The 13,678-nt window shown below is 38.3% G+C and overlaps 1 protein-coding gene across 1 annotated transcript; it reads right to left on the reverse strand.

Moving 5' to 3' along the window:
• Nucleotides 1–7,960, reverse strand: mettl6 (methyltransferase 6, methylcytidine). Its single transcript, XM_079836559.1, has 5 exons — nucleotides 7,358–7,960; nucleotides 7,160–7,294; nucleotides 5,176–5,346; nucleotides 938–1,079; nucleotides 1–845 (listed from the first exon to the last, which is right to left on the reverse strand). Exons 1-5 carry the CDS (start codon nucleotides 7,622–7,624, stop codon nucleotides 700–702), a joined length of 861 nt encoding a protein of 286 aa, XP_079692685.1. The 5' UTR covers nucleotides 7,625–7,960; the 3' UTR covers nucleotides 1–699.
• Between the last annotated feature and the right edge of the window lie 5,718 nt (nucleotides 7,961–13,678).

Raw genomic sequence — 13,678 nt, forward strand, 5'->3', positions numbered from 1 at the left:
ATATGACTGTTATTTATTAACAATATTCTTAAGTGAAAAGGTTTACGTTCCCTGACCGGGAATCGAACCCGGGCCGCGGCGGTGAGAGCGCCGAATCCTAACCACTAGACCACCAGGGACTCCGCAGGTTATATATAAAAGTGTTCAAACTCTGCAAAGAAAACACTATATTTCCATATTATACAAACATACACATACTATTCAGCAATATTATTGACTAAATTATTGATTTATCTGACTGTACTTACGCTATTGGATGAGAAATGAGCTGGACGATGACATCACTGTTTTCTACAGCTGCTTTATAGCTGAATTGAACTCATTTCATAAATGATGATCTTTACAGTTAGTGAACAGAACTGAATCAACATTGAACATACCAGCTTATCAGAACAATGACACCACTTTTTAGAACTGCTTTACAGCAGAATTTGCATCATTGAATCATTATATTTCCATTTTATTACTGTGAAGCTGCTTAGAAAAAAAAACTTTATTGTATAAAGCGCTATAGAAATAAAGTTGGCTTGACTTAACTATACCCAAGTCTGAAATTAAGATTTCCAAATAACTGAAAAATCAGCACATTTTATTTCATTTTGAGATCGTAAAAACGTTTGCTTCCGAAAGTCAATAAATTAATGCACAAGACTTTGGAAAAATAATATGTACAAAAATATGGCTTATTTATATTGGTCATTATGAGGGAACAGGTCTGCGAAATTTACTCTGCAGGAACACTCGAGGAACACACAGACCCTCTTTTTTATTCACAGTTTCTCTCAGCACATACTCGTTCACAAGAGCCTCAAATCCTGCCTGTTGGAACAAACCAGCCAAGTACTCTATAAGAAGAACAGATGGAAAGAAAAAAGAAACAACACATTAACTTCAATGCAGTAATAAAGATGATCAAAAACAAACAGTCTACACATACCTCTCGAGAAGAAAAAAGAACGGGTCCCATCCTGTCTTACGTAGAAATTCTCCCCCAGCTTATTGCCTGACTTAAACCTCAACATGGCATGATCGTACAGTCCATAGTCCCTGAAGAGGACAATACCTCCTGGTCTTAATACCTGTGAGTTTGTTTAGGAAGCAAAGGCGGCAAAGAGAATGAATTATGCAGACACATTAAAAATAACCATCAGTTTGAATTGAATAAACAAATGCCTTGACCAGGGCACTTGTCCAGCAGAGTTTAAACATGCAGTCATCACCTCATTGTTAAGGTTTTAGAAAAAGTGTTTTTTAAACAACTTCAGGCCCATTTGACTTCTAATTCGGTAACTGAGATCTTTCAATCAGGCTTCAAGTCTTTGCATAGCACTGAGACAGCGCTGGTAGAAGTATTGAACAATACATTTTTGGCACTGGACAGTGATAATGCTATTCTCATTTTACTCTATCTCAACATGTACTTCGATATGGTGGATCAAGATATATTGATTGATCGTCTTAAGGGAAAAGTGCTTGAGTGGTTCAAATCATATCCCTCTGGTAGATCTTTCTCTGTCTACACAGGGAAAGGAAGTTCATCCAGAAGTTCATCTCTTCCTTGGGGGGTTCCTCAGGGTCCCATTCTTGCACCAATATTATTCTCCCTTTAGGATCCATTTTCTGAGAATGCGCACAACACTCAGATCTACCTTCCAGTGCGACAGTTGAACATGAACATTATTGATAACTTATTGGCCTGTCTACAGGATGTCAAAGCCTGGATGGCTGCAAACTTTTTGAAATTAAACGATGATAAAACTGACGTCATTGTGTTTGGCCCTAGAAATCAGGAAGTGGTTCAATGTTTAAAATCTACCCCCCGTCAGGCTTAATTACAACTAGTGTAAAAAAAATGTGGGTTTCTTCTGGACAGAGATTTAAAAATGGACAAAACGAATAGATTTGGTTGTCAGATCTAGTTTCTTTTACCTTCGTCTTTTAGCCAAAACAAAACCTTTTTTATCGACTGTTGACTTTGAGAAGGCAATCACTGCGGTTGTTTTCACACGAATGGACTATTGCAACTCTCTTTACTCTGGAATTGATAAAAGCATTGGCGCGTCTTCAAAAAAATACAGAATGCTGCTGCCAGAATGCTTAAGTCAGCCCAGAAATTTGAGTCAATTACCGTACACCGATTTAAAAATCCGGTTTCCGGTTCAGGAAAGAATTAAAGGTCCTGTTCTTCGTGATCCCATTTTTCAAACTTTAGTTAGTGTGTAATGTTGCTGTTAGAGCATAAATAATACCTGTAAAATTATAAAGCTCAAAGTTCAATACCAAGCGAGATTTTTTATTTGACAGAAGTTCCCTTTCAAAGCCTACAGCGAACGGCTGGTTTGGACTACATCCATGTACATCCTGCTTTAATTACGTCAGTAGAGCAGTTTGTCGACTAACCTCCGCCCACAAGAAAATGCGAAAAAGGGGGCGTGGTCTTGTTGCTCCCTCGTGGAGAAGAGAAAGTGTTGCGTTCGGTTCGGTTGCGTTTGTCGCCATGTCGTCTAGACGCTGTTATTTTCATCCCGGAGTCAAATCACCTTTGTTTGGCCTTCAGGGGCTGTAGTTTGAGCGCGTTCATCTCCCCGTTATGGTAAGAGGCGTGACCTTCCCGGGCAACGTGAGCTAAGCTGCTGTCGAATCACAACACGGGAATCGCTGGCACAATCAGAACTCGTTACGTATTTCTGAAGGAGGGACTTCATAGAACGAGGAAATTCTCAGGCCGTTTTGAGGACAGTGAAAACAGCAGTATACAGATAAGTAAATTGTGTGAAAAATACTGTTTTTTTACACATGAAACATGAACACGTTATATTGCACACTGTAAACACAATCAAAGCTTCAAAAAAACACGAAAAACGGGACCTTTAAGATTTAAGATGAATTAAGATTAAGATAAAAGATTTTATTAGTTGTCTTTAAGGCGTTACATAGTTTTGCCCCTCCTTACCTTTCAAGTATGCTGGCATTTTATAATCCATCTAGATCTTTGAGATCTGAAAATCAAAATCTCTGTGTTGTCAGAACAAAATACAAACATGAGGGCGATCTGGCTTTTTCTCATGTCAGTCCCAAACTTTGGAATGATCTTCCTCTCTCTGTAAGGTCAGTAAAGTCACTACCAAAATTTAAAGGAACACACCAACTTTTTGGGACTTTAGCTTATTCACCATATCCCTGAGAGTTAGATAAGTCCCATTCTCATCTCCGTGCGTGCCATAACTCTGTCTGACGCACCCACCGCTAGCCTAGCTTAGCACAAAGAATGGAGGTAAACAGCTCCAGCTAGCCTACTGCTCAATAAGTGAGAAAATAACGCCAACATTTTCCTATTTACATGTTGTGATGTTTATAGTTACATTGTGTACGAAGACAGACGGAAAATAAAGTTTTGATTTTCTAGACCGATATGGGTAGGAGAGAGCGTGCTGGGGAGTATTTTCAGGCGCTGCTTAATATCATTGTGCCTGCTACACCCATGGTACGGCAGAAAGTTCCATGATTATTACGTAGGAATGAGAGTATAGTTCCTAGCCATATCGTTGTAGAAAATTGCAACTTTTAATTTTCCTTCGGACTTAGTACCAGTGTTAATTTCGTTGACAAATAATTTGTCATAATTTTCGTCAACAACCTTTTTTCACTGACGAAAACGAGACGATAACTAAATAAAAACTATTGTTGGATGACAAAAACTATGACGAAAATCAACTGTCATTTTCGTCAACAAATACGAAAATGTTAGGGAGGGACGATTAGGGAAGAGATCCAGTCAGAACTGATATATCCTGTGTAACAGATGCGCACATTTGATTTGAATGTGCTGATCTAACCGCTGGAAAACACGGCGCTGTTGCGCTTCTACAGGCTCATGCATCCCCAATACAGCGCTCCAGAGCGGCTCACAATCAATGAATAGCACACATTTATGCCAGGCAATTGTTTATGAACTAATGCTGATGAATAATGACAATGTTTACTTTACGATGCTTATATAGTAGGGGTGATAATTCTGCTGTCAAAATTAACACTGCTTAGTACACAATGTATTTAGTCACTTATACCCCTTTTCCACCAAGGTAGTGCTGGTGCTGGTTCGAGCCAGAGCCTAGTTTCTAATCGGTTATTTGTCTTTCCACACCCAAAGCACCAGCTCTGAACCAGGAAAAAGGGTTCTTAAGTAGCACCAAAACATTGCTGTTCTAGAAGTAAGAACCGCTTGCGTCAGGGGCTGGGGGCGGGGTTATCGTGACCAATAAGACAAACACAAACTTGTGACGCCATTTTTAAAATAGCAGCTAACTTAATGGAGCTAATAGTGGCTTGATTGTAATCTCTGTCTACACAAATCACGGTGAGCTGCACGAATGCGTTGGATTCGCTGTGTTTTGATGTCGTTGTAGGATCGCAAAGCCATGTGCATCAATAGTAATGCAAAGTACACCATTGTTGATGGAAGGCTTGTTCGAGATGCATCGGTGCTGTGCAGACCGATTGCCGTATGACATCAAAGTACAGAGAGAGCCTACAACTCCTTATGCTTTTGAATCGCTCATGCAGTGTTTTGATATCATAAGCGGATCGGTCTGCACAGCGCTCGAACAAGCATGTGGAAAGGCAAACCCTTCTTAGAAGGTTCGTCAGTCGAACCAACTCCAAACTGGCACTAGCACTGGCTCTGAACTAGCACCCGGTTAATTTTGGTGGAAAAGGGGTATCGTTGAGCAGTAGACTAGATGGAGCTGTTAACCTCATCTTTGTGGTAAGCTAGGCTAGCACGCATGGAGATGAGAATGGTATGTATGGACTTATCTAACTCTGGGGGATACGGTGAATAAGCTAAAGTCGGCGTGTTTCTTTAAGGTCATGTTAAAAGCACATCTTTTAAAGACCTCCTGGGCATCTTCATGATGGGTGTTTGATCATTACCTTGTCTATGTTCTGTGCAATTTCTCTGTATGTTATCCGTCCGCTTTCTTTGTATATTTCTTTGTATTCCTTTTATTTCTGTGTTTTTAGTGTTTGTGAAGCACTTTGGGCCGCAGCTGTTGCATTAAATGTGCCATATACATAAATAAATAAATGAAATGAAGTCATAAGTTTACTTGTTCTAAATAAAAAGTTGATGCACTGCGATAGAGGTCCAGCCTTCCAAAATGTCAACAGCAGTACCTTAAAAATTTGTTCCAGGACTTTCGCCATCTTTTCAGGATGAATTGCAGACAGAACAAATATCAATGTGGCTACATCCACTGTTTCCACTTGTATGGTGGCCTGAAGATCATCCTTAGTGAGGTCACACTGAAACGCAAGGCATCGCTCGGTGCAATACAAGGCATTTTGCTGCAATAATAATGAATAATCATAAAGACAGAGTGCATACAAAACAATTAGTGTATGAATGTGCTGATGTGGGTTTTAAAGGGTTAGTTAGTTCCCCCAAAAATGAAAATTCTGTCATTAAAGGAGGGGTAAGTGCTTTCTTGTAACCAATGTTGATTTCAAATCACCAAAACAAACACGACTCTATTTTGACAGCTCCGCCCCACACACACGTAACCCAGGCAACAACTATGGCAGAATCTGCTGTGCCAGCCAGCCGAGGGTATGATGTCATCAATAAGTGAAAGCAATGTGTGTTACCATGGTAATCCAGGTCGAATGTTCAGTGAAAAAAATCATCCCTTACATCCCAAAAACACAAACACAGTTCTCCAGAACAACTCAATAGCACAAGCACGAGTCGACAGTCCAACTAGCGACTATATTACAATTATGACAAGATTAGAGGGTTATATCAATCACGAAAAGAAGACCCAAAGGAAACAAACATATATTAGGTGTTTATTATCATACTTTTCGGACACACTTTGGGAGCTGACGCTTGAAACAGACAGCGAGGAGGTTTAGACACTCCAGGCTTACATGGTGTGGAAATGAATGTCTTTATCGTCGCTATCGTGAACGACAATACGATTGCAAATGGACAAGCAAGCAATCATGACACATGAGCATATTCAGGCAAAAGCCAGCATATATTGGTTATGTAAAACAAAACAAAATCAATGTTACTCGCCTATCGAGAAGAAATAAAGCAACCACCGCGTCCGATTGCAGGCTTTAGCGCTCCTTGAGTCATTTACACGATATTTCGACATCCGATATTTACACAGGTCCTACTTCTTGCATGATTGTAAGCCTTCTTTTGTTCCACAGACATCTGCCATCTCTCTCTTTCTGTCGTCGCTCGACTAATGTCCGTCCTCTGTCGTGTCTTTTGAATAACCGAGCGCTCTCTTCCCCGTCATTAGTAGACACGCCCCTTACAGCTGATTGGCTTTTTTGGAAGTTTGTTTTTGTACTCGGCCCAAGACACTTTTATAAAGCAGTTTTGAAATACCACTTACCCCACCTTTAACCCTCATGTCATTCCAAACCCGTAAGACTTTTCATCTTTGGAACACATATTAAGATGTTTTTGATTAAATCCGAGAGCTTTCGGAGACCTCCATAGACAGGTATTTAATTAACACTTTCAAGGCCCAGAAAGTAAAGGATATCGTTGAAATAGTCCATGTGACTCCAGTGGTTCAGCCTTAATTTTATGAAGCGACAAGAATACTTTTTGTGTGCAAAAAACAAACAAAAATAACAACTTTATTCAACAATTTCTTCACGTCTATGTCAGTCTCCTATGCAGTTTACTATGGCCAGCTCCTGCGTCAGCATCACATGCATGCGTCGTGGTGCTCATGTGAACAGCATCGGCCAATGGAAAGCTGGCATTCTGGTGTAGCTCCGACAGAACTCTGAAGCGCTGGACTGTATTTTCTACGTCAGCAGCGTTGGAGACTGACACAGATGTGAAGAAATTGTTGAATGAAGTCATTACTTTTTGTACACAAAAAAACAAAATATATTCTCGTCGCTTCATAACATTGAGATTGAACCACTGGAGTCATATGGACTATTTTAACGATGTCTTTACTACCTTTCTGGACCTTAAAGGTGTTAATTAAATAGCTGTCTATGGAAGGGTCGAAGATGAACGAAGGTTTTACGGGTTTGGAACGACATGAGGGTGAGTAATTAATGACATTTTTTGGGGTGAACTAACCCTTTAAAGTGAAAGGAAACGCAATTCCATCACTTTTACCTTCACAAACTCAACAGCTCGTGGAGAGAAGTCACAGGCATAGATGAAGATGTCGAGATCCTCTCCCAGAAGGGGGAAAATACAGTTTCCAACCCCACAGCCAGCCTCCAACAACACCAGCTTCTGTCCTTGAGACTGAAAGAATAGAGTTACGATTCATCCAAACATGTTACAGAAAATGCGTGCAAAATCTTTTACCTCTCTCCAGTTTTTCAGTTCATCAAACTCTCTGGTGGTCCAGTGTCTGTCTTTGAAAAAGTTCGTCGTGTTTCTTTTATAAAACAAGTCCCAGTTTTTCTGAGCATCCGTTTCGAGTTTCTGCTGCTTGAACTCTGAGACCACGACCCGGTCATTTCTGAGTTTCTCCATCTCTTCTGGTGTCAGTGTCCTTTCACTCAGATCACTGGACTGATGGGGAAAAGCAGGGCTGGATTCGAGCGCATCTAACTCACCTGCCACTGACATGATGCTAAAGCTCCTGATCTTTATGATTAAAACTGCAATGACGACTTATAATCGGATGCTGTGAAGTTATATCTTAAAAGTCACAGCACGTTAATAAAAATGTTTCACGCAGCCATCTGAATAAAAAACGCCCACGATAGTTTCAGATACTTACATGTACTTTAACTACAGATACATTAAGCTAGCTAAATGATTAAGAGTAAAACATATTGGTATGTTTATCTACGTAATACGAAAGCTCACAGATAGAAAAGGGCGCATTTTGCCATCTAGGCATCTGTCTTACTCGCCCAAATGCTGCTGTGTTCTTCTTCTTCTTCTTGTGGATTTATTGGTGGGTCGCAAACCAACTGAAAAGGTGCATACCGCCACCTACTGTGCTGGAGTATGAACGAAGATGATACACTTCTTATATTTCCTATATTCTATATTTCAGGCCACTATTCCTCAAGAATGTCATTAATGCTATAATTTTTCTACCAGACTCTATTCCTGTCTTCAAAATATTATATATGGTAAAATCTGTAATACCCAAAGCTTGCATATCTCTTATAAGCTCAATTCTTTCTTGTTCAAATTTTTTACATCTAATCAAAACATGTTCTACAGTTTCCATTTCCTGACATACATTACAAAAGCCCGAGTTGTGTTTGCCCATGATATGTAATGTAGCATTAAGATTGGTGTGACCTATTCTTAATCTTGTAAAAATAATAAATTCCTTTCTCTTTATATTATGACTAATTTGACTTTGTTTTATATCATTTTGTATTCTATAAAAATGTCTTCCTTTCTTACATGAGTCCCAATATTTCTGCCATTTACTCCCACACAAGCTTGTTGAATCAATGACTTCCCTTCTGCCCTGCTTAAAGTGACTGCTTTGTTAATACTATCCACTTTGAGTGCTTCCTTGGCCATTTTATCTGCCGTTTCGTTTCCTTGTATCCCAACATGTGCTGGTACCCATAAAAACTGCACTAAAATTCCCATTTTACTTAATCTAAATAAAATAATCAGAATTTCTGTCATTATGTCTTTCCTACATGATTGAAAGGTTTGCAAGCTTAAAATTGATGCCAATGAATCTGAACAAATTAAAACGTTCCTTTTAGAGATTGGCCTTTCCTCCTCAAACCACTCGAGTGCCATCTGAATGGCAACTAATTCTGCTGTATACACTGACGTTGCATCAGTTAGCCTTGCTTTGTTCCCACTTTTAAATTCTGGTACATAAAATGCTGCACCCGTTCGTCCTGTCTCAGGGTTTTTTGAACCATCAGTGTACACCTGAATAAATGACGAATGAACAGTATTAATGTATTCTAGTGTTTTATACTTGACTTCACCTCCAACTTCTCCTTTCTGAATTCTTTCATGTATTGTCAAATCAATTTGTGGTTCACTTAACAACCAAGGTGGTATTGGAGATGTTGTTAGAGTTGGTCCAAATATTTTTGAATCTATTCCCATTTCTTTTGCCCATTCCTGGACCTTCCATGCAAATCCTGTACCATGTCTATTCTCCCAACTTTCCTCCAATACTTCCTTAGCTAAATGACTATTATTATGGCCCTTTAAACTTATCCAGTATGCCATAGATAGTTTTTGACGGCGCAAATATAAAGGCCTTTCTGATAGCTCCACCTGCATTGCTGCTACTGGTGTTGTTCTAGTAACTCCTAGAATGCATCTTAATGCTCTATGTTGAATAACATCCAATTTCTTTAGCAACGATGCAGATGCAGACCCATACACAATGCATCCATAATCTACTATGGAGCGAAGAAGAGAATAGTATATTCCCATCATTGATATTTTATCTGCACCCCAATCCTGTCCTACTAAACATCTCATTAGGTTAAGTACCCTATTACACTTCTTTTCTATAAATTCTATATGTGTTTTCCAAGTAAGTCTACAATCCATCCATAAACCTAAATATTTAAATTTCACCACTCTTTCCAATGGCTGTTTATACATATACAACTGAACATCTGGTCCTATCTTTTTCCGAGTAAAAAACTGACAACAAGATTTAGTTATGGAAAATTTAAAACCCCATTCTAATGACCATCTCTCAACAATCCCTACTGCTTTTTGAATTTTTTGGACAATAAAGGTAATATTTCTTCCTCTCTTCCACAATATTCCATCATCTGCGTATAATGCTTTATTAATATCCTGATTAATTCCTTCAAAAATATCATTAATCATAATATTAAATAAAATAGGACTAATAACACTTCCTTGGGGCGTACCGTTTTCCACATTACTCATACTTGATAAAATATCTCCTCACTTGTATAGTTCTTCCAAACATAAAACTCATTACCCAATTATAAAATCTTCCTCCAATTCCCATTTTCTCCAACTTTAATAATAATCCTTCCTTCCACATCATATCATAAGCCTTTTCAATGTCAAAATACACAGCTATCAGTACCTCTTTCATTGCCAATGCCTTTTTAACATCTGTTTCTAACCTTATTAGTGCATCCATAGTAGAATGTCCAGGGCGAAAACCATGTTGGTATGATGCTATTAATTCCTTACTTTCCAATATATAGTACAACCGATTTGCAATCATTCTCTCCATTAATTTACATAGATTAGATGTAAGAGCAATTGGTCTGTAGTTACCTGCTATTGATGGATCTTTCCCTGGCTTGGCTATGGGAATTATTACAGCATGTTTCCATTCCCTTGCCAATTTACCTTCCACCCACACCTTATTAAATAGCCCCAATACTGCTCTTAGCACTACTTCATCAGCATACTTAAACATCATATAACACACTTGATCTTTTCCTGGTGCTGTATGTCTAACCTGAGTTAGTACTCTTTTAAGTTCAAACATTTCAAATGTAGCATCTAACGCAGTCTGTCCATTAGGTTTCTGATTATATACATCTTGATTCTGTTCCAGAATTTCCATTCTTCTTTCCCTGTAATTTCATCTAAATTTTCATTACTATGTATTTTTTTAAAGGTTTCGACAAACAGTTCTGCTTTTTCTTCCTTTTTAACTGCTGTTCTACCTTCTCCTATTAAAACCGGAATATTACTGGCTCGATAAATACCATTCATCTTTTTTAACTTATTCCACACATCTCCTAGTTGTGTATCTCTTACTAGTGAAGAACAGAATGTCTGCCAATATTTCCTTTTAGCTTCCTTAACAATTCTCCTAGCCTGAGCTCTTTTCCTCTGATAATGAATGATAGAATCAGGTATTAATGTCCTTCTTAACAACCTAAAAGCTTCATTTCTTTGTTTTATAGCATCAGAGCAATCCTGATTCCACCATGGTACAATTTTTCCCCTTTCTCTACTCTTTGTTTTAGGAATTGCTTCTTCTGCTGCTTTAGCTATCATAAATGTTAATTTGTTATTACATTCATCTATATCCTCCATAATGTTGAAGTTATTTAATTCTTCATTACATATTTTATTAAACTTTATCCAATCAGCCTTTTCAAATCTCCACTTAGATAGTTTAAAAAATGTTTCCTTCGTCATTTCCAAACCCATACTACACATAATTGGAAAGTGATCACTCCCTATTGTGGTATCTTCTAATAGAACCCACTGACATTTTAATGCTATAGCTCCTGAAACTAATGTTAAATCTATGCACGACACTGATGAATTTCTGACATTAACTCAAGTACCTTTTCCATTATTTAAACATACCAAATTCTGTTCATCCATATATTCTGCCCCATTTCTATCAGTAGTTAAACTTCCCCAAAGAACATTGTGAGCGTTAAAATCCCCACACCATATTATTTTACCATCACCTCCTATTGAATTTAAACTATCTACTGTTAACTGATTACAAGGATTATATAAATTTACTATTTTAACCTTACCTATATCCATCCACACTTCAATAATTACACATTCTATGTGAATCTTCAGTTTTTCAGTTCTTTTATTTGTTTGAGCAGTACAGTTAATAACATCAGCAATGAATGCTACAAACTTGACCTTATTAACCACAAGTGTATTTTCATTAACAGGGCAGGTATGCTTGCATTCTCCTTTTCCTACATCTCCCTGCATAGGGAGAATGTTACTACTCCTTACATCTCTGCGAACAGTCTGAACTTGTTTAACTGCCTCTGCATATGAAACATTGTTTAGAGTCTTATATTTCATAGCTTCCATGCAGGGCGTTTGCTATAGGCGAGCTAGGCGGTTGCCTAGGGCGACAAATGTGTTGGGGGCGCGCGCAGGCGCCCTCTAGTGGCGCCCTTAAACTTACTTCCCATTAAGCATAGAATTAAAACAAGCGAAATAAAACATACTGTTGATTAAACATGATCATCATTGGGCGCCCCTCAGCCACACGTTTAATTACTTAACCTGATTATTAGATTGAATTGATGGTGAGTATTGTCGAGCACAGGCGTTCAGGCGTTAGGTCAGGCAAGTGCTCAGCATTGGCGCGTTCTTCAAAAATGAAGCGGTCTAACGTTAAACCCTCGAGTGCACAGGGACGGAAAAAGAGAAAGGCAGACGATCAAAAGAAAGCCCAGTATAGAGGTAAGTCTTCTCATCTCAGCCATAAAGGTGTCAAACAAAATAAATTTACTTCGTATTATCGATATTATCAACTAATATTGGACGGCATTGGACGTTTTATTGCTGTCACTAAGCTATCACTAGCTAGCTAGTTATCGACATATTACTACGCATTTCACTGACAATAAGGAAATCCAGGCGAGCCAAATTTTAATGCTGCGTCAATTTTGAAGGTGAATAGAAATGCCAGAAACAACTGTTCATCTTTTATTATTTAAGATGGGGATAGAGCTACAAGAACTTATATATTTTAATTTTGTAGTGGTAAGTACAGTATATCCATAACAGCACTTTTGTTTGTAGAGGGTATAGGTGCTTAAGAGAGTTGTTGCACAGTTTATGGAGTTAATATTTGGTAAATATCCTTGAACATTCTTTCTAGCATTTGTGTATGACCAATTTATTGCAGTTGATCCTTCAAGTCTTAATTTTCTTGATTTTCTTGAAGTGTTGGAGTGACTATAAAGTCATAATTAGCTTTTTAAGTCTTGGAGTAACTATAGGAGCATTTTTTTAATATAGTTTTTATAAATACTTAACCCATTTGTGCCCAATTTTTTCTGAATGGCTTGTTTTGCATTTATTTTCCCCAGGTTTTTTTATTTTTTCTTGAAAATCGTATTTGAATCTGTGGCAACCATAGTTGCCGGTGGGCAAATATGTTGTATCCACCCCTTCAATGTCAAATATGTATAAGAGGAGAACATTTAGCATCTAACTCAAAATAACTGCTTTCAACAGATCAATCTTTATTCATTTTCAAATTTATTATGTTTGACTAAGTATACTAAAAACTATAGATCTGTTGTAAGATTTGTTTTGTTTGGATGATTCTAGTGACCTTCATGATTATGTTGATATATATATGTCAACAAAAAATACTTATTAGTAACATAAAAATGACCTTTCTTTGGGAGGGTTTGCCTTCGTTGTGCTCCCTGGAAGTAGGGGTAGGAAGTTGGCAGTCTCATGTGACAGGAAGGAAGTTAATACTTTTTTCCCCCTTGAAATCCTTTATTTGGTTGTCTGCTTGTGTGTCATTAAGATATAAAACATGGATAATATCTAGAAAAATACTTACAGAAGGAAAATGACAACTATACACTGGCAACTATAGTTGCCGGTGGGCTTAACAATTAAGGGGGGTGGCAAAACTCAATCTCGCCTAGGGCAACCAAAGAGCTAGAGCCGGCCCTGCTTCCATGGCTTGCTTTTGAACTTCACATCCTAGATAGGCAGCACTATGAGGTCCACCACACTTGCAGCATTTCACTTCCACTCCTTCTCCACATCTTCCATATTCATGGTCTCCACCACATTTAAAACATCTTCTGCCGCCTTTACACACGGCTGCTACATGCCCAAGTCGTTGACATTTAAGCACCTCAAAGGTGGACGTACAAACGGTCGTACTGTATAGGATATATATCCTATTTTGATACGCTCAGGTAGTCTCTTGCATTT

This window comes from Gobio gobio (genome assembly GCF_949357685.1).
Source record: "Gobio gobio genome assembly, chromosome: 15".
Classification (NCBI taxonomy): Eukaryota; Metazoa; Chordata; class Actinopteri; order Cypriniformes; family Gobionidae; genus Gobio; species Gobio gobio.

Bases quoted from the DNA above. Each gene is read 5' to 3' on its own strand.
- mettl6 (XM_079836559.1), bottom strand. From the start codon at position 7,624: ATGTCAGTGGCAGGTGAGTTAGATGCGCTCGAATCCAGCCCTGCTTTT. The intron at 7,295-7,357 runs GTAAAAGATTTT...CTATTCTTTCAG, and splicing joins AACTGAAAAACTGGAGAGAG to TCTCAAGGACAGAAGCTGGT. The intron at 5,347-7,159 runs GTAAAAGTGATG...TTATTATTGCAG, and splicing joins GAGCTGTTGAGTTTGTGAAG to CAAAATGCCTTGTATTGCAC.